The sequence below is a fragment of the Grammomys surdaster genome, unplaced genomic scaffold, assembly GCF_004785775.1.
Source record: "Grammomys surdaster isolate TR1022 unplaced genomic scaffold, NIH_TR_1.0 242, whole genome shotgun sequence".
Classification (NCBI taxonomy): Eukaryota; Metazoa; Chordata; class Mammalia; order Rodentia; family Muridae; genus Grammomys; species Grammomys surdaster.
In genome coordinates this window covers 5,476,524-5,498,247 of record NW_021604687.1, presented here as the reverse complement: position 1 = coordinate 5,498,247, position 21,724 = coordinate 5,476,524, and the positions used below count along the sequence as shown (strand labels likewise).

At 50.3% G+C, this 21,724-nt stretch overlaps 2 protein-coding genes across 4 annotated transcripts in view; both read left to right on the top strand.

Moving 5' to 3' along the window:
• The first annotated feature begins 4,786 nt into the window (after window positions 1-4,786).
• Iqca1l (IQ motif containing with AAA domain 1 like) lies at window positions 4,787-16,552 on the top strand. Of its 2 annotated transcripts, none has more exons than XM_028774753.1 (19): window positions 4,787-4,878; window positions 5,468-5,795; window positions 6,572-6,691; window positions 7,469-7,654; window positions 8,200-8,271; window positions 9,530-9,735; window positions 10,189-10,273; window positions 10,684-10,809; window positions 10,950-11,025; window positions 11,332-11,438; window positions 12,133-12,216; window positions 12,307-12,365; window positions 13,415-13,497; window positions 13,644-13,751; window positions 14,293-14,492; window positions 14,801-14,887; window positions 15,154-15,331; window positions 15,625-15,869; window positions 16,348-16,552. In XM_028774753.1, exons 1-19 carry the CDS (start codon window positions 4,868-4,870, stop codon window positions 16,453-16,455), a joined length of 2,469 nt encoding a protein of 822 aa, XP_028630586.1. In that variant the 5' UTR covers window positions 4,787-4,867; the 3' UTR covers window positions 16,456-16,552. The 2 variants fall into 2 exon arrangements, with proteins under 2 accessions (XP_028630586.1, XP_028630587.1); XM_028774754.1 differs by having other exon boundaries at window positions 4,868-4,878; window positions 10,953-11,025; window positions 16,348-16,455.
• Window positions 16,553-18,765: 2,213 nt separating this feature from the next.
• The window catches only part of Asb10 (ankyrin repeat and SOCS box containing 10), a 9,856-nt gene continuing 6,897 nt past the window's right edge, over window positions 18,766-21,724 (top strand). Inside the window, exons 1-2 of one of the 2 annotated variants that reach the window (XM_028774770.1) lie at window positions 18,766-19,096; window positions 19,882-20,149. In XM_028774770.1, the coding sequence (XP_028630603.1) occupies window positions 18,826-19,096; window positions 19,882-20,149 (539 nt within the window). In that variant the 5' untranslated portion in view covers window positions 18,766-18,825. Of the gene's footprint in view, window positions 19,097-19,299; window positions 19,729-19,881; window positions 20,150-21,724 lie in introns of those variants that run through there. The other variant, XM_028774769.1, reaches the window with a different exon arrangement.

Here is a 21,724-nt window from a genome sequence, read left to right as displayed (position 1 = left end):
GTGTGTGCATGTGTGCACACACACACAAAATAAAATCAAACAACAAAATCCCTAGCATCCATGAAAAAGCTGGGCACACCAACACACTCCTATAATCCCAGTACTGGGTAAATAAGAGGATTCCTGGGGCTTGCTGGCCAGGTGGTCTAGCTCAGTTGGCAGGCCCTAAATTCAGTGAGAGACCCTGTCTCAAAAAATAAGAAAACCTTGTAATCCGTCAGATCCACTTACATCAAGCTAAGTACCAAAAGAAATAGGAAACTGCAACAAAACCCCTAAAGTATTTTTTTAAAAAATGCATAAACAAAGCCAGGCAGTAGTGGTACACGTCTTTAACACCAACCAACATTTGGGAGGCAGATGTAGGTGGATCTCTGAGTTCAAGGTCAGCTTTGTCTACAGACTAAGTTCCAGGACCACCAGAGGTTACATAGGGAAACCTTGTCTTGGGGAGAAAAAAAGCATAGACAGCCAGGATTGGTGTGCATGCCTGTAATCCCAGCACATAGGAGGCTGAGGTAGGGAGGTATCAAATTCAAACCCTTGCTGTTTTCATCACAAATAAAGAAATGCTGCTCACTGGCTTGCTCTCAGGTCAGCTGATTTCTTATACATCCCAGGCACACCTTCTTAGGGATATTACTGCCCATAGTGGGCTGGGCCCTCCTGCATTGATTAAGAGAATATCCTACACAAAGGAATATATACTATAAGAATCACTGTGTGTAATTGTTTATGCCAAACTAAACTATGGGGGGAGAAGAGAGGGGGACAGTTGCCTTAGATTGGGAGGGAAATTGGGAGAGGCATAAAGGAACATTCTAGGGTTTTAAAATATTTGTGATTGGACATTGGTTGTATAAATAAATACATTTGCCAAAATTTAGATATGGCGGAGAGATGATTTGGCAGTTAAGGGTACTTGATAATCTTACAGAGGACCTGGGTTCAATTCCTAGCATCCACACTGCAGCTCACAACTTCTCTAAGTCTAAACCAAGGGAATTTGAAGCCCTCTTCTGGCTTCCTGGGACCACACAAGTGGTACACAGATATATGTTCAGGGAAAACAATCCTCATCCACATAAAAAATAAAGGGAAAAGTAGGTGGAAAATGAGTAAGACAGTGATGACCTCTGACACACACACACAAATGGGAAGAAATTCAAAATGCATGTATAACTGCCCATATGTTCACTGAAGATGCTGACCTACAAGGGATAGAGTCACTTTGCAATTACATAAACTGTGTTTAAACCTTGTGTACAGGGTCGGTGAGAGGGTTTCCAGGGTAAAGGCACTTGCCTCCAAGCCTGATGGTTTGTTCGATAACTAGAATCCACATGGTGGCAGGAGAACTGACTCCTGTGCTGTGCTCTGACCTTTGCATGATCACCATGCACACCCACACCTACACCCACACATGCACATGCACACACACGTGCACACACACAAATATAAATAAAAAATAACATTGGATTTATAGACTCATGTTGAACAATGAGAACATTTCTAAGAAATTTTTAGTCAATTTTGTCCTTATGTGAATGTCAGAGTAAACTTGCAAAAACTAACATGGCCACAACTGTCACTAGGCCATGCAATTGTATGGACCACTGTCACTACATATTTGATCTACTGCCGAAAACAGAATGGTAGAAGAGAAATGGAACTGCAGCTTCCTGTTTCTTTGTGTCAGGACTGGGGTCTCAGTCACTATTCTCCTTAAACTCCCCCATTAACACATCCCTGACATCCATCTTTGCCAGGGCCATGGATTGATCATGAATTCTGTCCTAGTTTGTATTCTGTTGCTGTGTTAAACACCATAACCAAAAACAACTCGGAAAAGAAAGACTTTATTTCAGTTTACAGCTTGCAATGGACCCTTGAGGGAAATCAGGGCAGGACCTCCCAAGCAGGAAAGAACCTGGAACAGAAACTGCAGAGGAATGTTGCTTACAGACTTGCCCTTAGGGTCAAGTTCACACAATTTACACAGCCTAAGCCTGCCTGCCTTAGGGTAGAACTGACCATAGTGGTCTAGTCCTACTGCATTTCTTGTAGGAATCAAGAAAATACCTCACAGGCATGGAGACAAGCCAGTCTGATGGAACCAGTTCTTCAATTCAGGGCCCCTCTTCCCAGGAATCTCAAGTTGACAAACATGGTTACCCATCACAAATTCCTTTGTGAGTGATATCTTCTGAATGGCCCAGCCAAGCTGAAACATCCTGACTCTCTGGAAAGCCCAGGCATCTTTGTCTGTTGTTGCCCAGAGAACTGGTCAAGGGTTGTGTCAGAGAGCACCAAGGACATCATTAACTACACCAGCTCCAAGTGACATATAGTCTATTCTTGTGCACAGTGGTGATTTGAAAAGGGGATGTGTTAAGCCAAAGTATTGTCTGGAGCAACACTGTCCTCCATGTTTAAAGTTACAAGTGGAATCCTAACACATTCTCTAAAAACTGCTATCTGGAGATATGCCATGAGAAACAGGTGACAGTGCTTTGTAAATTAATGACCAATACAGTAATACAGTGGTACAGTAACACAGAGGTGCAGTATTACGGTAATACAGTGATACAGTAATATAGTCATATAGTGTTACAGTGACAATGATACAGTGTTACAGTAATACAGTGATAGTGATACAGTGTTACAGCAACAATGATACAGTGTTACAGTGACAGTGATACAGTAATACAGTAATACAACATTACAGCAACAGTGATAAAATGTGACAGTGATAAAGTATTACAGTAATACAGTGATAGATTGTTACAGCAACAGTGATAGAGTGTTACAGTGATACAGTGATAGAGTGCTACAGTAATACAGTGATACAGTGTTACAGTGATACAGTGTTACAGTGATGCAGAGTTACAGTGATACAGTGGCACAGTGATACAGTGATACAGTGTTATAGTGATACAGTGTTACAGTGATATAGTGATACAATGATATAGTGATATCATGTTACAGTAATACAGTGCTACAGTGTTACAGTAATACAATGATACAATGTTACAGTAATATAGTGATACAGTGCTGCAGTGCTACAGTAATATAGCGATACAGTGTTACAGTAATACAGTGATGCAATGTTACAGTAGTATGGTGATACTGTGTTACAGTAATACAGTGATACAGTGTTACAGTAATACAGTGATGCAGTGATGCAGTGATACAGTGAACTGAAGCAGGGCCCAAGCTAGGATCCTTTCCATTTCTTGGCCCACAATTTCTAGGATATGTTACCTTCGATGATGGGTTTGTGACATTGAGTTGCATGCCCCTGTGCTGTCTCCCAGCACAACACAAATGTATTTGTTTGTTTTGGAATGGGGGTGTTGGTGGTGATTGATATTTTTCTTTCTTATTTTTCAGATAGTTTTTTTTTCCCTTGAGACAGGGTTTCTCCATATAGCTCTGACTGTCCTAGCACTCTCTCTCTGTAGACCAGGCTGGCCTTGCATTCAGAGATTCACCTGTCTCTGCCTCCCTCATGTTGGGATTAAGGGCATATACCGCCACCATTCAGCTTTTGAAACAGGTTTCATGTAGCCCAGGCTGGCCTCCATCACATTTTGCTGAAGATGACCTTGAACCCTGATCTTCTTCCTTCTACCTCCTTGTGCTGGGATTACAGGTGTGCACCACCAAGCTCTGTTTATTCAGTGCAGGACTTTTGTGCGTGCTAGGCAAGCACTCTACCCACTGAGCTACAACCTCAGTCTGCAAATCTACTCTTCAAGACATGGAAAGAGGAGTGATGGCTCACATCTGTAATCCCAGCAGGCAGGAGGCACAGGCAGGAGATCTGGCCTGAGCCCCAGTTCACCTCTTGATTTAATCTTTGATGCTGAAGGTGTAACTTATGGATTAGCAGCACCTGGGAGACAAGAGGAGTGAGGAGCACACCTCAGCCCTGACTGGAGCCTCCACCTAACCAACATCCCCCAGTTGTCCACAGCAAGTATGGGAATCTGCATGTCCTTCTGCTGACTTCCTTCTTCCTCCTCCTTGGTCTTTCCTCTCTTCCTGCCTTCCTTCTTCTTTACTCTTCCTCAATCTATTCCTCCTTTCTTTCTTACCCCTGCTTAATACTGAGCAAAAAAAAAGTGCCCCCACAACCAAAATCAGGGGAGCTGAGAGTTTAGGGCTTTCTGACCACAATCCAGTACCTTTCTTTCCCTGCTTCTACCATCCAGACTTCTAAGGTAGGTCAGACACAAGAGTCAAGACCATGCTGAGGAGGTGACTCAGGGCTAGAATGTGTGCTTATCATGTACCAGGCCCTAATTCTATTCCCAATGCTTTATCCCCCCAAAGGAGTAAAAACTGCATAGCATAGGAGAGGAGGATGGTCATAGTGTAATAGTGTTTGTGGTGGTTGAATGAGATGTCTCTTTTAGTCTACCACATTTGAATATTTTGGTCCTTAGTCAGTGGCACTATTTAGGGAGGTTTAGGAGGCATGGCCTGGCTAGAGGAAGTATCCCAATGCCACTCACCTGCCATTATGGACTCTAGCACTCTGGAACCATAAGCCAAAACAAATTCTTCTAAAGTTGCTTTGGTCATGAGAGTGTTACTTTATCGATAAGCACACCAATAGTGGCCAGAGTTGTCCTACATTCTGTCCTGACATTCCTATAGCTATTGCCTGTGGACTCTGAATGTGCAGCCTCAAGGTTGTCTTCCTAGACAAGTGTCCCCAGCCCTGAACTCCCAGCCCCACCCCTCAGCTTTAGAACATAGGCACAATGGGTTGGAATTCTTCAAACCAGACTGTTCCACCTCTTGCTTAGCTTTTGCAGGTTCCACCTACTCACAAAGGGCATCGAGAGGTGAAGACACCATGTCTGAGGGGTGAGTTGAGGGCTTGAGGGGCACAGAGCAAACACCTCACTGGACTTGAGAGGCCTGAGCAAAGGGGAGCTGGGAGCTGGCAGGCCCTGTGTGGGTTTAGGCATTCACATGGTCCCTCATTCTACCTCCTGTCCCAGGGATTCAGAAGTCTGCAGACTTCTCCTGGACTATTCCAGCTCCAAGACTCTGGGGGAACTAATCCCATGTCTGTTCTCACCCCTTACCCACTACTCTAGACCATTACCACATAGTGGATGGGACCCCTTTGTACAAAGGTCGCTAGACTCTCATCTTCACAAGGATGCCTGGGCCCAAGGCACCTTTCCATCTTTCCACCTTTCCAGTGAGGTGGTCCTCACTGTTCTTTCTGATCCATCAAGGCCTCAAACCCCTTAGTGTAGACCTCCAAGTCAGGCCAGTGCTCGCTCTTCTTCAGCAGCCCCTCACTTCACTGAAGTCCACTTTGACACCATGATGAGCCTCTGGACCCTAAGTTCACAGTCCCCCAAAGATAGCAATTCGGTCCCCTGTCTCCACTGTTCCCACTCAGTGGTGGTGCTGCGGCACACAGCTAGTGTACTTTCTCTAGAACTTACCAACGCCTCTGGGATGCCTCCCACGAGACTCTCGAATTGGTGCTGGAAAAAGAGCCATCTCTGCTCGAACCTGTGCCCAGCCGGGAGCGGCAGAGCTTCCAGTACAGGATCTCGGTGCTTTACCTGTACTACCTGGGGCTGCTGCGCCGCTTCAACCTGGCCTATGACCAGATGGTGCAGCCACAGAAGCGTAGGTTGCTGAGGCGCCTTCTGGACGGCGTGGCGGGACGCGTGCTGGAGCTCAAGGACGAGCTGGTGCGCGTTGACCTGTGCGAGACCCACTGCCTTGACCGAGTGTTGCAAGATCTCAAGCTGACCCCGGTGGGTACGGGAGCAGCCACTCAAGGCAGGATGGGAGTTGAGCCCCTTGTGGGTTGGGATTGGGTGGGCCATGACCTGAGGCAGTTCTGTTAGGGGACAAGGCAATGGGACTTGGAATTTAGACTCAGGAACTGGGGGGCTTTTGAGAGACCTGGCCTCCCACACTGTGTCTGAGAAGACCTAGAAGTCACAAAGGGTGGGGGAGGAGGGTCCTCTGGAGGCTTGCTTCTCAAAGTCTGGTCCCTGGCCATCAGCTAAGATCTTGTTGGAAATGCAGAATGTATCTCAGACCCACTAAATCTGCACGTGTTTCTCAAAATATCTCCAGGAGATCTGTGAGCGTTGCCAAGTTCTAGAGGTTTGGCACAGCACTAGGCAGTCTCCAGTCCTGTCCCGTGAAGGCCAGGATATGATACTTACTCAATAGCCAAAGGAACTTCAAGTCCTCAGCCAGCTTCCAGTAGACTTAGGGGTACGGAAGGGAAGAGGGGTTCTCCAGATACCATGTTCTGTTGCAGTCTGGATGATAAAGGCATTATCAAATGCTTTCCTGTGGATCCTGAGGAATGGCTGGGTTTGGCCAGAGTTAATCTCAACCAGATGTGGGGCAGAATAAGAAAGGGGTGACTGTTGGGTCCTCAACCAGAATCCATACATTTCTCACCCCAGGTTTCTAGGTGGAAAGGAAATAGAAATGTCTGGAAACCCAGACGATGGACCAGAGGGCCTAACTTTCTAATTCCTGACCCTCCTTCTCCCCCCATACTGTGCTAAAGGCAGACCTGGAGGTTCCCATCCCCAAATATTTTCAGCTGGAGCAGTCCAGCGCCATGAAGGCACGTCAGCAGATGCTGGCCGAGATCCTGAACAGACTGGAGCCACTGGTTTCTCAGGAGGTAATGTTGCTAGAGTCATTAGGGTCAGAACCTGAGTCCTAGAAGTCTTAACAAGATAGGTAGGTTCACTTATGTGCCCTCAAATTGCTTGTTAGACAAATTAATGGTGAAGAGCAGGAAAAGCCGTACTCAGTGTGGCCACCTTCGGAAGAAGCATAAAAAAAGAGATTTCAAGTTCACCTTCAGTGTCATAACATTAGGTTTAGGTTTAAATAGAGGGCCAGAAATAGTATAACTAAGTAGCCACCTCAAAGTCTCACCCACCACCACCACCACCACCACCACCATCATCATCATCATCATCATCATGTGGGCTCCAATTGACAGTGGTTCAACTCTGTGAGCATCTTTCTGGGAGACAAGCTCGCCCCCTAGCTGGCACCAGGCTCCTTTTCTTTCATGATCTTCCTGGGGGAAATTCTAGTTCATTGAGGTCCATTGTCTCAATCACCTGACAGCCAGAGAGAGGGGCACAGTGTCTCCTCAGCGCATCTTCATGCCTGCTAGAGTGTTTCCTGTAAGCGGGGGCACCCCCCAGACCCCTTCTACATCTTTTCTCAGCATAAACAGGCTCTGTCCCACCCTACTCCCACTTCAGAGGCAGTCTACAGCCTCTCCAAGACTGCTCGTATATTCTCTGTGTCACTGAAGGATGTATCTCAAGCACCTAGGACTATGGCCCCACTACATCACTGCCGATTGATCTCTCTGCAGCCCACCCTGGGTACGAGCACGGCTCTTCTGTCTTACTGTTCTTTTTGTCCCTGTTATGATCAGAATATTCGAGGATTGACCCGGACTGAGGCCCTGATTCTAGTGCAAAGCGCTGAACGGGCAAGGCAGGGCCGACTTCGAGCCACCTTCATGCGAGAGATCCGCAAAGAGGAGGAACGGGATCGGAGGATTCGGGAGAATGGGCGACAGAAATTCAGTCAGGACCAGGGAGCCATTGTCATACAAAAGGTAACCTGGAGTGGAAAAACGAAGGCCAGGGTAGACTCACTTCTCTCAGTAAAAGCTGGACACAGTGATTAATCCCAGGAGTAAAAATGCCTCAGGTCTGTGATCCAACAGCTTGATGCTAAACCCAGGACATTAATCTGTCAATAAGACCAAAGGTGTCTTGGGATGGACGTGCCTGGTACCTAAGAAAGCACATTGGTTCACTCTCTAACCTAGGTGCTAAAGAGGTTATGTCTCATCTGTAGCCCAGTTTCTTTAGATCAAAACTGCTGGGAGGGTCTGGAGAGGTGTCTAGAGGTTAAGACTCCTGGCTGCTCTTGTAGAGGCTTTGAGTTTGGTTCTCAGCACCCACATGGCAACTCACAACCATCATAACTCCAGTTCCAGGGCACTCACCACCCTCCTTCCTCCAGTCCCACCCCTAACTTCCTGTGCCAATACCTTAGGAGACATCAGCCAACAGCAGTCACCCCTCCTCCACGCTAGGCCTGAAGTCACATGGCCTGGAAAACAACTAAGTGGCATATGCCCCCCCTCAACCCCAGGTGTGGAAAGGTTACCTGCAGAGGAAGCGCATCGAGCAGGATCGACGCGTAGAGATGGAGTTTATCGGCATGGTGAGCCCTCCCTGACCCTCCCAGAGCACCCCGCCTTCATCAGCCTCGCCCCTGTAACCAGGGTCTACCCTCCTCCGCTGAAGCAAGGCGGGAGACCCTGGGGGAAAAAGAAGCATAAGGACAGGGAACTCACTGAGGTTTCCCACTGCTTCCCGCTCTAGAGCATCCCGTAGGATATCAAATGTGGGGGTGGAGACAGGAAAGTGATGGCACAGGGCATCCCAGACCGTGCATCCCTGCCCTAGCTGGAAGGAGAGGCTGCAGGGGTGGGTCCAGCGGCAGCATTCTGTCGAACCCCTTTCAGAAAAAACCTTGGAAGCCACGTTGGGGTAGGAATATACCCCTAAGCCAGGACTTCTGAGGCTACAGGCTCTCCCACTTGCTTTAGGAGCCCGGATGAGCTTCTCTGGACTGCTGAGAGTAACCACGCATGGGGGTGTGCAGTGGGAAGGGACTGGGACCCTTGTATGATGCACTGTACATGTCCAGTTGAAGCACCCCCATTCTCTTAAAGTGACCTCCGTTCTCACACCCTTCCTTTAGCCAGCCAGTCTCTGTTGAAGGCCCTGACAGGGTGAGGGTCTGGAGCTTTGCCCTGGAAGGATCCTCTGGAGACCTGGCTGGCAGAGGGGCGGGGCAAGGGGCGGGGCAAGGTTAAGGTCAGAGGGACTAAAAGGAAGGCTTTTTGGGGGTGCAGACTGGTTGGCTACTAAGGGCTGCTGTGCAGGAGTAGAGGTCAAAGACTTGCTAGGAGGCTGCAGAACGGGTCCCCCAGGAGGGAGGGGGGGCAAGAGCAGTGGGTGAGGAATGAGCCTGGCCGCCCGGGCCCATCAGCAGTGTGAGCTCAGCGTTTTCAGTAATTGTCTCTGCGCAGAGTGATATTTAAAATACATTTGGGAGCCAATGAGGCGGGAAAGTGGTTGTGAGAGCGGCTGCCAACTCGGCCGCCGGGCGGGGCATGCGTGGGGGCTGGGGCCCCAGGCTCACGGGGGAGGGCTGCTAGGGAGGGGGGAGTACAGCCCGGATAGCATCTAGCAAACTCATTACCAGGGTAATTTACACAGACAAATTTCAGCTCCAAACACAATTTCTCCTGATGCAGGCATGCCCGTTGTTCCATGAGGGCATGTGCATGAGACATAGGCGTGTGTGTGTGTGTGTGGGGGGGGGTGTTGGGAACTGAGTGGGGGCAGGTGTGTGTGTCTAAATATGGGGGCTGGGCCATCCGTTGTAAAATCTTGGCCTCTATTTTCTCTAGCTCCCCTCGCCCAACCAGACAGCACGCCTGAATATCCTTTCCCAGGCCTTTATGGGGGAGGAGTCACGGAGGACCCGGCAGGTGGAAAAGGAAGAGGAATTCCAGGAAGCCATAGGGAAGACCCATGAGTCTCTCACGGAGACTGAGGGACCCGACATGAAGGAGAGGATGAAGGATCAAATACGACAATGGTTTATTGAATGCCAGTCAGTGTCCACCACCACAGCGGACTCAACCTTCCATACCTCATCCCCCAACCTGTTCTCTCAGGAGACTGTCCCCTCTCTATCATCTCTTACTCTCTCCTAACACTCTTGGTCTAGGCCTTGAGACCCGCTGTAAGGCCGTCTCCATGCCTGACTTCCCATTTCCCTGAGAGAAGAGAAGGTACCAGACAAAAGTGTCATGAATGATGCCATAGCATCCTTTCCATTCTAACTATCTGTTCTTTCCATCATCCCCCAGCTCTCTTTCATCCATCCATTCTTCCTTCCGTCTCTTCAACCACCCCATCTCTGTGCCTATCCACCTATTCATCTATCAGTAGTCAGTCGTCCACCCACCCCTCCCCCCCCCCCTCTACCCCCCCCCCCACCCACCCCTCCACCCACCCCTCCACCCACCCCTCCACCATCTCTAACTGTATTGTATCCATGCAGTGCCCTTACTGGTCGGTTCCCTGATTATCCAGATGAGGCTTCAGGTGGATCCTACCTGATCTTTGCAGACAAGACTCCAGAACAGGTACTCTTGAGTGGGAACAGGCCCAGCCTGTGATTACAGACAACAGTTAATGTGAGCTGAGAGTGGCAGTGGATTGGAAGAGTCAGCCTAAACAGAGAGTGCTGCGATCAGAGGAAAGACATGTGTCTAAAGAGACTGGATGGGGCTGAAGGCAATCATGGCGGAGGGAATGGACTGGGAAGACCATTGAGGATGGTCCCGGAGTGGGCAGTGGCTCTGATGAGGTCGGTTCTTCCCAGCACCCTTCTCTTGTTTGACCCCCTAGTACCATCTTGGCTCACTCTTGTGTCTCTACCTTGGCAGTTTGCCAAGGCTGTGAGAGCAGGTCCGCCCAGCTAGGCCAGGCATTGGGTTCATTCCCTTCTATGAAATCCTCCAGTCTCCAGAACGTTGCTTGTTGTTGGATCCAGGTGAGACTAGAACTGGAAGCACAAGCCCAGGAGAGTAGAAAGAAGGACCAAGAGAAGACTAAGGAGAAAGAGAAGGAAAAAAAGGAGAAGAAGAAAAAGAAAACCAAAGAAGAAAAGGGCAAGAAGGTTAGCTAGCTTTCAGCAGTGGAGCTTGTGGGCCGGGAGGGAGAGCCTGTGGCATTGCTGTAGACAGCTTCGAGGGAGGATCTCCCAGTCTCCTAAAGACACAGTGAAGAGGCAAAGTTGGTCTCACCTTTCCATTCTAGGAGCCAGAAGTGATGTTCAAAGTCCTACCATCCAAATCTATCCCCGTGATTAATGCTGGTCACGAGGAATACACAAGTAAGGATGGAGGGCTGGGGTGCATTGTGCCCGGGGTGCAGTGTCTTGGGTCTTAGGTCACGGACAAAGTAGGTTTCTGCTACAGGAGTGACATCGACAGGAGAGGGAAGGGGCTAAAGAAGTGTGTGATGGTTGGTGGGTGGGGACATCACTTGTTTTCTTCAGAATTCTTGAGTCAAGCTGTTAAGCCTAGGGTAGAAGCAGGGCTGGGCAGCTAGCAAGGACAGGAGGCTAGCTAGGGAACTCGTGTGTGTGTGTGTGTGTGTGTGTGTGTTTTGCCCTTTTTTTTTTTTTAAATGTGGTTAGGTATGTGGAAGAGCCGGTATGACAACAAACACCCCAGCCAGAACTTTGACTCTGAGACCCTCCGGGAGGAGAAAAGAAAGCAAGTGGAGATGGAGATCCGGGCACAGGTGGGCACACAGCCTGAGGCTGGCCTCAGCTGTTCTCTCACACCCTCTACCCACCACTGAAAAGCCTCGCCACTTCGGAGCCCTCCTACCCATCCCCAGTTCCCACCTGTCCCCAGTTCCCACCCTGTCATCCAGCCAATCCTCTGTTCTCAGGCCAGGCTCTACCTGCTACCCCACCTGTCCCCAGCTTCTCCAACGTCCCCTTTACCCTCAGGGATCAATAAGGATGTGAGGGGGGGAAGAGGGGGGAGAGGCTCAGAACTCCAGTCAGATTTGTCACAGTGCTGAGTATGTCCCCCTTCCCCCCCACCCCGAGACACTCAACCTCATGACTGGGGCTGTCTGCTGATAAGAGTATGTCATCCTTCAGACCCATCCTTGGTGGAGACCAAGGGCTTGCTGGCTTCCAGCAGCCCATAGAAAATCCTATAGCTGCTTGGGTCACAGAGATTTTAAGGGGAAGATTTCTGGCTCTGACTCTATTTTGTGGATTCCATCCAAAGTTAATGGCTGGTGAGGGTGGCTGCCTCGTCATGGAGAGCAAACTGTGGATTCAGATCTGGTGTGGACAGGATCAATGGATCAAAGACATGCCGTGTCTCTAGTGGGAAAGCCTTGTCTATCCCCTTCCACCTCCAAAGCTCCTCTCCCTCCCCTCCCTCCTCTCACCTATTCGGCCCTGCCATGTACCCAGGTGGATGAGCTAATGAGACAGGAACTGAAGAATTTACGGCTGGCTGTGGACAAGGAGGAGACTAGACCCCTCAAGTCTCCAAAGGCAGATAAGGGTCCAGGGCTGGGGTGGAGAGGGTATCTGGGGTTGAGTTGGGAACAGATGGCAATTACCTGTGTACTCATTTCCCACCAGAAAAAAGGTGGGAAAAAAAGTGGAAAGAAGAAGAAGGAAAAGGATCTGACCCCAGACAGGTAGTGGATCCTGCTGTGCAAGCCTTAACTGTGAACGGGGAGGGGCCAGGTACACACCCTGGTTCTGTTGTTAGGTAGCATTAGGGAAGTTACTTCACTCTGTGAACCCCTAACCTCGTCAACTGATTTTCTGCCTTCAAAAATGGAAATAGCTCGGGGCACATACCTTTAAATCCTAGTGGAGGCAGGAGGATCTCTGGGAGTTTGAGGCTAGTCTAGTCTGCAGAGTGAGTTTTTGGACTTCCAGGGCTACATAGAGAAACCCTGTCTTGAAAAACAAAACAAACAAACAAGCAAACAGAGCTGGGTGAGTTGGTTGCCCCTTGTGAATCAGGGGGTGAGGTGTGTATTGGAAGACAAGCGGATCACTGACGCTCACTGGCTAGCTGGTCAGGTAGAATTAATGGCTCTCAGGTAGAGGGTGAGCCATCAAGCAAGGAGAGGCAACTTGACATTGACCTTTGACTTCAATATACATGCTCACATGCATGCACATGTGCACACACACACACACACACACACACACAAAGGAAAACAGCACACTGGCTTATAATTATCATATACATTATCGCCTCAATCTTTAACTGGCTGTCCCTTCAATCTGTGCCTGCATTAAATACCCTAGGGGCACTGGGGGACCTACTAGAAGCCTTCTACTAGCTAATGCCCCCTGCTGGAGGGCCACAACTCACAAGGGCAGTCACACTTTACACTTTGTTTAGGAGGCGAGGGGCAAGCGGTGGGGGTGGGGAAGGTTTGTGCTGAACTCAGACTTCAAATGGTGGAAAGGAAAGCCTAGCAGGCATTGTTGCAGTGGGCCTTGGCTTCTGCCACACTCCACAGGGCACTCACTGTGGAATGTCTATCCCCTGACACAGTGGTCAGGACCTCGAGTACTGATTCTGGCTGTCCAGAAGCCATGTAGATATTTCTGATCAGAGAACATTGCCAGGGCACCCCCTTATCTCTTCTTCTCGTGCTCACGCCCCCCTCTCCACTTCCTTCTCCCTTGTCCCCTCCCACTAATGTCTGTGATGTCCTTCCCACAGGACTGTGGACTCACTGTATGAAGAGCTTGTTGTTGTTGGCCTTATAAAGAAGTCTGTGCTGGTGACACTGAATGACTACATTGGTGAGCCTCTCCCATGTGCATCTAGGTGTGGTCACCCTTGCCCTTCCACACCTGCCCCACTTCCTGAGGCCTCCTTTCCAACAGATCTCTCCCACAGACACTCACAAGAGTGTCACTCATCAGCAGTCCCCTCCTGGTCCCCACAGGTGATTGCCTCTATCTCGGGTCCACTCTGACTTTGGCAAACAAGATGCCCATGCCTTCCCTGTTTGATATACGGCAGAACATGGCGCTGTATGGGGTTCTCCGGCTGGGTGAGAATTCCAGGGGAGTGTGAAAAGCCAGGGCTGGGTGGGACCACAGGAGCGTGGCTGAGGAGAGTGTGCAAAGCTAGTGGACCTTCACAGATTCTTCTGCTGTTACACTCAAATAGGGCCAGCCACCTTAGAGATCAAGTGAGCCCATGACTTGCTCAATTCAAACTGACATCCTGTAGTCAGTCTCGTTCTCAGAGAGGCATCCCTGCAAGTTTATTAAAGGCCAGAGACCAGAAGCCTTGCAAACAGTGTGTCACGTGCTTTTCAATGCCACCCACCAGGGTGGAATTGTATGGTATGGAAGGAAAAGCTGTGTCCCCTACTGGCCCTTACACACAGTTCCCTACCACAGAGGTTGCCAAGCAGGCTGTTGGTGCAGACCTGGGGAAGCTACTCAGGTATTGGAGAAGATAGCACAGCCCAGACCCTCACTTCACCCTCTTAGCCCCAGGCCTTGGCAGAACCTTCCAGGGTCTTCTACAGCCTACTGCCCAATTTTGGCCCATTGCCTGCCCCAGCCCTCTCTGCTTCCTCCTAGGCTCCCATGACATACATACCATGGCTCCCCATGTCCGCTCCATCCTCCTGGTGGGACCCCCTGGCATGGGGAAAAAGATGTTGGTTCAAGCGGTGTGCACAGAAACTGGTGCCAACCTGTTTGACCTGTCACCTGACAACGTGATGGGCAAATACCCAGGAAAGAACGGAGCACAGCTACTGGTGCACATTGTCTTTAAGGTCTGTAGCCTTGAGCTTGAAGCATAGGTTGATTTCTCAGGATAGAGACAACAGCAGGGTGGGCATTCTGAATACTTTGGGGACAATGTATGTTGTACTGAAATAAAAGGGACCTGAACTCTGACATCTTTCCAGTAACCCTTGTGGGAGCCTGTCGTCCCCTGAAGCCCCTGTGCTAGGGAATGTGGGAGGGGATGGAGATGGGAGAATCAGGTAGAGGTTAGGGGCTCTGAGGTCTGAGCAGCTGGGGATGTGACCCTTGGCCCAGGGATGTCTGGCATTTGGTAATTACACTCTAACCTATCCAGGTGGCCCGGGTCCTCCAGCCCTCTGTCATTTGGATTGGAAATACTGAGAAAACCTTTTACAAGAAGATCCCGAAGGAAGAAAGGAAGGTGAGGACTGTGGGCAGAAGGGGCTGGGATGGATAACCAGAATGTGGGTCCAGGGTGGAAGTCTTGCTCAAGTCATTGACGTCATTCAACTCTCTGACGCTTTGCTCAAGTGCCCTGTTCTTGTCATGCCTACTTTCCTTACCTCAAAGCTGCCCCACTCAGGACTGACGTGAAGCACAGCCCTAGGCTATGTGCTCTGAGAATGAGGGTGTCCCACGGCCCCTGTCACTGTGTTCCAAACTCACAACTTTCCCTCCTTGGAGCAGTTGGACCCAAAGAGGATAAAGAAAGACCTCATGAAGGCCACACGACAGCTGAGCCCTGGCGACCGAGTGATGCTGATCGGGACTACGGAACGCCCACAATTGGCTGAGATGAAGGGGCTGTGCCGGTTCTATGAGCGCATCCTCTTCATGCCCCGGCCTGATTATGCTTCTCGTTATGGTGAGGCCAGGAATGGAATCCAGGGACCACCGCCCTTTTCAGTCTCCACCTTCTCCCCATCCCTCACTTTTGTTCTGAGCCCTCAATTCTAGCACCGAATGACAGGTCTGGAAAAGCCATAAGCTAGCAGCCCAGTTCTCTGGCTGATAATCTCAGTGTAATGGATACTGAGCATGTAACTATCCATGCTGCCCTCCATGGGCCCAGAGCTGCTTGGACGAAGGCAGAGGCTGTAGGCCTCGCTTTGCTGCTGTTCTCTGACCTACATGCCTTGCTCTTTGCTCTCTCTGCAGTGCTCTGGAAACGGATGATAGAGAACCAAGGAATGGGTGTGCAGCTGACCCCGAGTCTGGACATTAGTGCCCTGGCTAGGGTGTCTGATGGCTACACACCCGGTCACATCCTGCAGTCTGTCCAGTCAGTGCTGACAGAACGCCGGCTCCTTCAGCTGACCAAGAAGCCACTGGTCGCCTCCGAATTTGTGGGACACTTGGCAAGGCTGAATCCAGTATTCAGGGAGGAGGAAGAAACCCTTAAGGTGAAGTTGTTAGGCCATGGTCGGTGGGCTGGGCCATAGCAACCTGGAGTCAGCCCTCCGAATGTCTGGGGCTAGTCCCGTTATTCCCTACATTGCCAGGAGAAGGTTGGGACAAAGGCACTTGATTGTCAACTGAGAAAGGAAACAATTAACTCTAGGGAGGGGCAGAGGTGTGGGAGTCTGAGGGAAAATGCTGGGCAGGACCACCTGGGCTGCTGGCACTTCTGTTGACTTGACCACCATCCCCAGAGGGAGGTTGACCTTAGGAGTCACTGAGGCCTGTAGGGCTGGAGGGGAGAGGGCAAGCCTCTCAAGAATGTGTGACTCTAGGGCCTGAGGTAATTAGTGGAAACTAGTAAAAGCCCCTACTGTGATGGAACAATCCACTCATCAAGCCTGAGAGGATGATGGGAGAAAGTTGTAAGGCTGAGGGAGGATTGCATCCAGGGAACCAATCCCTGCTTCTCTGCCGACCCAGGAATGGTTTTTCAAGACTCCACTGGGGAAAAAGAATATGAAATTTACCAAGGAACAACTGGAGGCTGAGGAGGCCAGACTGGCAAAGGAGAAGAAGAAGAAAAAGTGATGGTCTCTGCTGTAGGGTGTGATGTGGTAAATGGTGGGTGCCTCCAGAGTTAAGGGTGTGACAGACACATAAAGGCCCAGGTGGCTCTCTTCTCTTGTCATCAATCTTCATGGCTTCCTGTCCTTGGGCCCACCTCTGTGCCCTGGCTCCTCCAACCTCTGCTTTGGCTGCCAGAGCTCCTCCTACCACACCTGTGACTTTGTCTTGTCTTTTTTCCCCACACTGGTTCTCCACTTCACTTGTTCAAGGTACTTAAGGGAGTGGGGATAACAGGAAGGGAAGGACAGAGAGGAGAAGATCCAAAGGAAAGAATACCAAGTCTGGAAGGCCCTGCTTTAGCCGACAGGCACTCCCTCCCTCTGTAACCTGTCTGTGCCTCGGTTTCCTTCTTTATGAAGTGAGGAGACTTTGGATAGAACAGCCTCTAAGATCAGGTTCGTCCTGATCTGGGACTCACTTATGCAGCTGAAGCATCTACAGAGTGAGGGAGTGAAGGGGATGGGGCTATGGGGGACCACAGAGATGCATAGAGGGCTAGAGGGGCCCTGGTGGGCCACAGAGATGATAGAGGCGGTGTCCTAGAGTGGTCTTCCTCTCTATGATGGCTCATGGTTAATATTGACTGACACCTGACAGTATCTAGAATCACCTTAGAGACAAACCTCTGGGTATTTCTGGGAGGAAGTTTGTAGATCGTGGTGGGAAGAGCCACCTTAAATGTGGGTAGAACTGTTTTGTGGGATGGGATACTGAACGCAAAAGAGACGGTAATCTGGGCACTCGTGTTCTTCACTCTATGCTTGCTGATTTTGGAGGCACTGTGACCCACTGCCTCACACTCCTGCTGCCGTGCCTGCCCCAACATCACCAACTGTGTTCCCATGAACTGGAAGCCAAAATAAATCCTTCATTCTTTGAGCTGTTTTGGTCAAATTTGTTGTTGTTGACTAGGGGTTTTTGTTTGTTTGTTTGTTTTTAGTTTTTGTTTTTTATTTTGTCATTGTGAAGAGAAAAGTAACTCTTACAACCTCTCTCCTACAAAGAGGGTGGGAGACTCAAGGGGCCAGGACTACCCTGCCAGCCAGGGCTGAAAAAGACAGACATGCCAACCTTGTGCAGAGGGTATAAGAAAAGTCAATCAGTGTCCATGGTTGAGATTCAGTGAGAGGGCTGGAGAGATGGCTCAGCAGGTAAGAGCACTGACTGCTCCTCCAGAGGTTCTGAGTTCAGTTCCTAGCAACCACATAGCGGCTAAGAAGCATCTATAGAGGAATCTGATGCCCTCTTCTGGTGTGTCTGAAGACAGCTACTCATATAAATACAATTTTTTAAAAAGTCACTGTGAGCCATACCAGGTGAGAGCTCAAGGCTAGAGCAACCCAGAACCCAAGTCAGGCAGACACAACGGAGCTGAGCCCAAAGGTTTCACATCACCTTTCTCTTCACTCTTCTGCCTTTTATCCCTACCTTCGTCAACAAAAGCAGTCTCGCTTTTATAGCTCTGAATAGCCAGAGAGGCTTCCTCAGTCACTTCCAGAAAAGACACCCATACAATTATGGAGAGGTAGAGCTGCCCTATAGAAGATGCTAGGGGGTCATCCAGGGAGTGAAGCTGGAACCTGAGATGAGAAGGGGAGGCTTGCACCGAGAATGCATGGGAGGCCAGAGCTCAGGGTGGATAGGACATTGGTTCCTGCGATGGAAGTGAAAATCAGCACCCAGGATGGACACTGAGAATCAGAGCAGGGTCAGCACCCAGGATGGACACTGAGGATCAGAGCAGGGTCAGCACCCAATGGGCACAGGAGTCATTCTGTTGCTCCCTGAAGACCGAGCTATGCTTTCCTGGACAGAGGTCACTTCCAGAGACCCCCTGAGGACGCCTCATGCCAAGTCTCTGATGCTTGTCTCTACCAGGTTCCTTTGGGCTCAGGAGTGGGAGGTTGTATTTCAGGAACAGGAATCAGCAGCCTCCCTTGAGGTCACAGACGTAAGCATGTGGAGCTGACTTGGTGGTGGAACCAGCAGCAGACGAGAAGGATCTTAGGGTCCCGGCTCCAGTCCTGGTCTGGGACAAGTTATCTGTGTGTCCCTAGGCACAGCCTTCCTTTCTCTGGGATGTTTTATCCCGACTGTGAGGCAATGGCTTGGACAATGCTTCAATCTCGATGTCATTTCCACCCCTCTCTCTGTCCGGAAGGAGCAGTTCACCTAGGTACTGACAGCCGGGTGCTATTTACAGCTGGCCTGCCGCACTCTTGCTCCTCCCACACTGGGCTTCTCCTGGCTGGGGCCCAGCACTGCCTGCACAGTTCAACTTTAGCGTGACCCAAGTCTTGCTTCTTTGGCTCCCTCTTCTAGAAAGCAGCCATGCCCGGGGGAAGAAGCTCCCCTCCCTACAGGAGACACAATCTGGAGTGTCTTCCTTCTGCTCCTACCTGCCAGATCTGGAGATCTCAGACCTTCTCAGCCCGGAGGACCCCTGGGTCATCACCGCTGCTGTGCCGTGACATGGCTCTGCAGAACTCATTGTACACTGGGGACCTGGCAAGGCTGCAGGATCTGTTCCCCCCACACAGCACAGCTGACTTGCTGCTGGAGAGTAGGACAGCTGAGCCTCGCTGGAGCAGTCACCAGAGGGGTGAGGTGACAGCTGGGGGTGGGAAAGCCTGAGATGGGAGCTGGGCTGACTCCCTCAGGAACAGAGGTCCCAGGGACTGAGGGCAAGTTGAAGTCCCTAGCTGCTGTTCTCCATACCAAACTTTCCCTACAACCTAGCCCTTGGCCCAAGACAGAAGTCATGTGGAGCCCAGAATAGCTCCTGTTGAACATCGTGGCCAGGTCGGGCTCCAGCAAGGGACATAGGACCTCTGTCCCCTCTGCCTATGGTTCTCTCCTTCCTTTCTCTCTGCCTGTAGTCTTTTCCTCTTTCCTTCTGACACTATCCCTTTCCCCATACGCTCATGAGTTGGTCCCCAGAGGAGTGCAGGGACCAGGGAGAGCCTCAGGGGAGCAGATACAGCCTCTGTGCCAGGCTGGTGGAGCAGCCTGACAGAGAGTCTGAGGAGCACCTTGAGCCTGGCCTGGGGCCTATCAGCATCCGCACGGCTTCAGGACCTGCCCTTGCCTTCTGGCAGGCAGTACTTGTTGGGGATGTGTGTTCTGTCTCTCGAATCCTCTCGGACTCCAGCACGGGTCTGGCGCCTGATTCCATCTTTGATACCAGCGACCCAGAGCGATGGAGAGATTACCGCTTCAACATCCGTGCTCTGAGTACTGCTGGGGCATGGAAGGGTCTGAGTGGGAGAGGGGAGGGCGCAGACCGAGCTCTGGGTCCCTTCATTCTGCCTCTGTCAGCGTCATCCCCTTGACTGGCAGCTCTTTACTACCCCTTGGGATCTGAGGCCTCCGCCCCTCTCTCCCTAGGACTCTGGTCTCTGACATACGAAGAGGAACTGACCACTCCACTGCATGTGGCAGCCAGCCGTGGCCACACTGAAGTTCTTCGGTTGCTGCTGAGGCGTCGAGCAAAGCCGGACAGTGCCCCCGGGGGCCGCACTGCACTGCACGAAGCCTGTACTGCAGGTCACGCTGCCTGTGTCCATGTGCTGTTGGTGGCTGGAGCAGACCCCAACACCCCTGACCAGGATGGCAAACGCCCTTTGCATCTCTGCAGGGGGCCTGGTACCCTTGAGTGAGTGACCTGTTATCCTGAATCCACTCTCAAGGGGACAGGCTGGGCTGGTAATATCAATATGTAGTCACTTCCAAGGCATCTACTCATTGGTCCTGGGCAAGAAACTTCTGTTCCTCTAGGGGGAGAGTGGATAGCTAGGGCAGGGGACCAGCCTCATGGCCCTCACTGAGGTCTCTGGCCAGCTCCACAGCAGAAAAGATGGTATTATTGTGCTGTTTTAATGCTTTCTGTGCTCATTGATGTTGCATGCATGTGCTGTAAGTATGGTACTACCCTCAGGGAGCCTGCTGTCCTATAGCCCAGACTATAAAAGACTAGTCCCAGTAGGTAGGGTAGCAGGTTGAATTCTGGTATCATCGGGGTGCATTCACATCCATGGGCTCAAAAAGAGCTTAAGAACCAGGCCTGGTGATGAATGCTTGTAATACCAACATCTGAAAGATGGAGACGGAGTCGGGGGTAGGAGTCCACAGTCATCTCTGGCTGCATAGTGGCTCAGTGATGGGGTGCTTGCATAGTCTTCCCAGAGCCCAAGGTCCCATCTCAACCACAGCACAACAGGAGAATGAATTTACGCTCATTAAGAAACTGACACATGCATGTGTGTCTGTGATTGATCTTCTATAGGGAAATACTCCTTTGCATGCCCTAAGTTGTTATGACCAGTGATCCAGAGCCCCTGATATGACGAGACTCCAGTCACCACTTTGTGGTCACAAGAGAATCTGAACAGAAGGGGCCTTGGCAACCCCATGGACTCAGGCCCATCCTCCATGACTGCATGCCTTGCAGAAAGGGCAAGCCATCCTTCTTGAGTCCCCTCCTAAGGACCTTGTCCCCTTGTTAAGCTCACTAACCACCAGTGAGTTTGTCACAGTGGGATTTGTCACATTACAGTTGAAGACATGTTCTATGCCTGGGGCATACTGGCATACACCTATGATCCTACGGGGGGTGGGGGGGATGAAGGCAGGAGGATCCGGGATTCAAGGTTATCCCTGGCTACAGAGTGACTTTTAGGACAGCATAGGCTCCATAGCAAGTTTCAGGTCAAACCCTGTCTCAAAAACACAGAGACAGAGAGAAAGAGAGAACAAATAAATCATGCATGTAATTTAAAGTTTCCTGGAAGCCCTACTGAAAAACAGAAACAAAACAAACAAACAGGCAATTGCAGTAAAATACATATAATACAAAAATTTCCATGCCTGGCATGGTGGTATAACACATGTACAGGGAACCAAACAAGGGTCTTTCGAAAAAAGCTGCCAGTGTTCTTTTGCTGAGCTCTGTCAGCTGTGTTTCTGACCAGTGTATAAACTTGTGCAAGACCCTCAGTTCTTGCAGCTTCGGTGACCTCTGAGATATGAGATTAATGAGAGTATCAGGGACTGAGGCTGGCTATCAGAAGAACATGTTCCAACCACATGGTAACTGCTTGTGATTTGTACTCTCATGAGGATGGAAGGGATTCCTGCAGAGGGACCTCAGGTCTGTGGGGCTTTGTTTTTTTTTTTTTAAATTATTTAGTTTATTTTATGTGTATGAATGTTTTGCCTGCGTGTGCACATG

Coding starts and splice junctions, on each gene's coding strand:
- Iqca1l (XM_028774753.1), top strand. Junction 7,655..8,199: donor GAGCCATTGTCATACAAAAG/GTAACCTGGAGT, acceptor CCTCAACCCCAG/GTGTGGAAAGGTTACCTGCA. Junction 14,493..14,800: donor TGGTGCACATTGTCTTTAAG/GTCTGTAGCCTT, acceptor TAACCTATCCAG/GTGGCCCGGGTCCTCCAGCC.